At 47.6% G+C, this 3,359-nt stretch overlaps 1 protein-coding gene across 1 annotated transcript; it reads left to right on the forward strand.

Annotated features, from left to right (window-relative positions):
- Positions 1 to 201: 201 nt before the first annotated feature.
- On the forward strand, positions 202 to 2,703 carry LOC105821775 (T-cell surface glycoprotein CD1b-like). Its single transcript, XM_012658547.1, has 5 exons — positions 202 to 262; positions 559 to 825; positions 1,452 to 1,730; positions 1,937 to 2,215; positions 2,606 to 2,703. The coding sequence occupies exons 1-5, from the start codon at positions 202 to 204 to the stop codon at positions 2,701 to 2,703; spliced, it is 984 nt and encodes a 327-aa protein (XP_012514001.1).
- The last annotated feature ends 656 nt before the right edge of the window (positions 2,704 to 3,359 follow it).

The following is a 3,359-nucleotide window of genomic DNA, read 5'->3' on the forward strand; positions in this document are numbered from 1 at the left end:
GGGGGTGGGGAGGTCACAGGAGGTGGGGTATAAGGCTCAGGGCTATGGAAGGCACATTTTTTATCTGAAATGCAATTTGCATGAGGAAGAGATTTGTCAGTTGGAAGAGAGGAAGTCACTACAAGCTACTGAGAAAAACGTTTGCTGAAATCAGAGATCAAACACCAGCTCTGCGAGTCACAAGTTCCGTCTCCCAGTGCAATGCTGCTTCTGCCATTCCAACTGTTAGCAGTCCTCTTCCCAGGTGGTGACGGTGAGGACGGTAAGAGCCACTCTGGCAGCCCCCAGCACTGGTGCAGGGGTTTTGGATAAAAGCATGCTGCACTTACCAGGTGCACTTGAACATGAAGGGTCTGAGCCCTGCTCTCTCCAGTCTTCTCCTGCCTTCCCACGTGTTGCGGCTGGAGTCTGAGGCCCTGGGGCAGTCAAATGTGTCAGGCTTTATGTGTTCTTTAGACTCTAGGTTCTTGTTCTCTGGATCTTTTCCATTTCCATTCTCTCTCACTCCCTCCTGCTTCTCCCTTTCTCCTCACAGTCTTGTTCTTCCTCCCCTCACAGCCTTCCAGGGACCAACCTCTTACCATATCATCCAGATCTCATCCTTTGCCAACAGCACCTGGGAACACCATCAAGCTTCAGGCTGGCTGGATGATTTGCAGATTCATGGCTGGGACAGTGACTCCGGCACTGCCATATTCCTGAAGCCCTGGTCCAAGGGCAACATCAGTGATGAGGAGATTGCTGAGCTGCAGAAGAATTTACGAGCCCACTTACTTAGATTTACTCGATATACACTGGGGTATGCCAGTCAATTCCAGGTGAAATGTGAGTCCAGTCCCCTGAACCGGGAATATTCTCAAGGACTTTCTTCTCTCTCTTTGTGCAAGCTGCTAATCCCTCTGATCCTTCTCCCCTCCTTTCTGCTTTACCCAACTGCATACACACACTCTTCTAGAGCAGTCTCTCACTGACTCCACACCTCCACACTGTATTCCAGATCCGGCTGCTTCTGACTCTTCTCTGACAGATTAGGGCTCCCCATTGGGATCCAACTCCTGGTATGACTTATGTGGACCTTGCTCCTCAAGGGCCCTTACCTCTACCCTGTGCCTGAGTGACCTACAGTGTGACTTCCTCCTCTGACCTGTCTCTTCAGTAGTCTCCTCCCTGTGTCTCCTCTTTCTGTGGTCCTCTGGCTCACGCTGAAATGATGCTCTCTGGACTACATCACACTCTGCCTCCCACCCATCCCCCAACAACTGTTACCATAACCCCATTCATGACACTCACACCTTTCCAAATGCTCTTGTTTCTGAAAATCTTTATGTGCTGTAATTGGGGTTTGGTTCATCATTTCACATCCAAGAACTTTAGACCCAAATAGGTCCTTTTCTCATGGCTTTTTTCTTATTTATGTTTAATAACTTGTTCTCTGTTTGCCTTCTACCTAGACCCCATTGAGTACCAGGCCATAGCAGGCTGTGAGCTACAGCCTGGGGGTTCCATAGGAAGCTTCTTGAGGGGAGCTTTAGGAGGATTGGATTTCATGAGCTTCAAGAAAGACACATGTGTGCCTGCCCCAGAGGGAGGCAGCAGGGCACAGCAGGCCTGCAAACTAATAATGAACAATCACGATGACATCAATAATTTGAAGACGCTTCTCTTTGACACCTGCCCCCGATATCTCCTGGGCGTCCTTGAGGCAGGGAAGGCAGAGCTGCAAAGGCAAGGTTAGTCCTGCTCTCTATTTCACTTCCCATCACCTCCTCTAAGCTCAAGAGTAGAAAGGTACCTAAGAAGGAGAGAGGCTTAATAACAAAATTATTTGAATCCCAAAGCAGTGAAAGGGGTCACTGTTCAAGCTTGTGGGCTTCTAAGTCCCTATGATCTGAATTTGAGTCATGACATGACACTCTCACTGCCCCTTTCTGCCCAGTGAAGCCCGAGGCCTGGCTGTCCAGAGGCCCCAGTCCCGAGTCTGGCCGTCTGCTGCTGGTGTGCCACGTCTCAGGATTCTACCCAAAGCCCGTGTGGGTGAAGTGGATGCGGGGTGAGCAGGAGCAGCCAGGCACGCAGCAAAGTGACCTCATGCCTAATGCTGACTGGACATGGTATCTCCGAGCGACCCTGGATGTGGCAGCTGGGGAGGAGACTGGCCTGTCTTGTCAGGTGAAGCACAGCAGTCTAGAGGGCCAGGACATCATCCTCCACTGGGGTGAGAAAGAGCTGGGGCCCAGGCTGGACATAGAAGGAGGTGGTCCTTGGACAGAGAAGTGGGCACTGGGGAAGGATGGACCTTGACAGATGAAAGAGGGTAAGGGGTACATTGATTCATTTCTGGGACCCCAGTCCCAACAGGAATAAAAATAGAGGAGCCAAGTTAAAGAAAAGATAACAATGAAGGACTCACAAATTATGTGAGTTGGAGCTAGAGGGATCAAAAGATAAATGGATGGCCTCAGGAATTTGAGATAGGGAGTTGGAGATGACCATACACTGGAACCAGCTAAATGGAGGTACTGACACTCAGGTGGGCAAAGGATGGCCAGGGGAGTCAGTGGGTGGGATTTGAAGTGACATCCTTTTGTCCTCTCGCAATTGCCAGGACAGCCCATCTCCATTGGCTTGATCTTTTTGGCAGTAATCGTGCCCTCCTTGATCCTTTTGCTGTGCCTTGCATTGTGGTATATGAGGCGCCGGTGAGTTGTGTTTTTTGTTTTTGTTTTTTTTAATCTTTCTTTTATGTCCATCGTCCCACCCTTTTCAGTCATTTTATCTATTTCATTGCCTCAGCCTCAAACTTTCCACCAAACCCTTTTCCCCCAACTTTGATCTCCTTTATGTGGAGATACATGTTTTAATCCTGTTAAAATACACATAACAAAATTTATCATCTTTTACCACTTTTAAGTGTACAGTTCAGTGGTGTTAAATACATTCACATTGTTATGCCAGCAATCTCCACAACTCTTTCATCCCTCAAAACTGGAACTCTTTTCCTGTGAAACAGTAATTCCCCATTTCCCACTCCCAACTCCCCTGGCCCCGACTAAGATCATTCTACTTTCTATATCTATGAATTTGACTACTCTGGGTATCTCATATAAGTGGAATCATACTATAATTGTCATTTCGTGACTGCCTTATTTCACTTAGCATAAGACCCATAAGATTCATCCATGTTGTAGCATGTGACAGGGTTTCCTTCCTTTTAAGTCCTGAATAATATTCCATTGTAGGTAAGTGAAACATTTGACTCATCCATCTATGCACATTTGCCTTGTTCCCACCTTTAGCTATTGTGAATAATGTTGCTAGGAACATTGGTGTACAAATACCTCTTATATACAGCTCTTTGT

The sequence above is a fragment of the Propithecus coquereli genome, unplaced genomic scaffold (genome assembly GCF_000956105.1).
Source record: "Propithecus coquereli isolate 6110/MARCELLA unplaced genomic scaffold, Pcoq_1.0 Scaffold59, whole genome shotgun sequence".
NCBI classification, from domain to species: Eukaryota; Metazoa; Chordata; class Mammalia; order Primates; family Indriidae; genus Propithecus; species Propithecus coquereli.

What these genes read in the sequence shown, in the direction of transcription:
- LOC105821775 (XM_012658547.1), top strand. Translation starts at nt 202, where the DNA reads ATGCTGCTTCTGCCATTCCAACTGTTAGCAGTCCTCTTCCCAGGTGGT. An exon ending in GGCAGAGCTGCAAAGGCAAG is followed by an intron (nt 1,731 to 1,936) that starts GTTAGTCCTGCT and finishes CTTTCTGCCCAG; the next exon opens with TGAAGCCCGAGGCCTGGCTG. An exon ending in GGACATCATCCTCCACTGGG is followed by an intron (nt 2,216 to 2,605) that starts GTGAGAAAGAGC and finishes CGCAATTGCCAG; the next exon opens with GACAGCCCATCTCCATTGGC.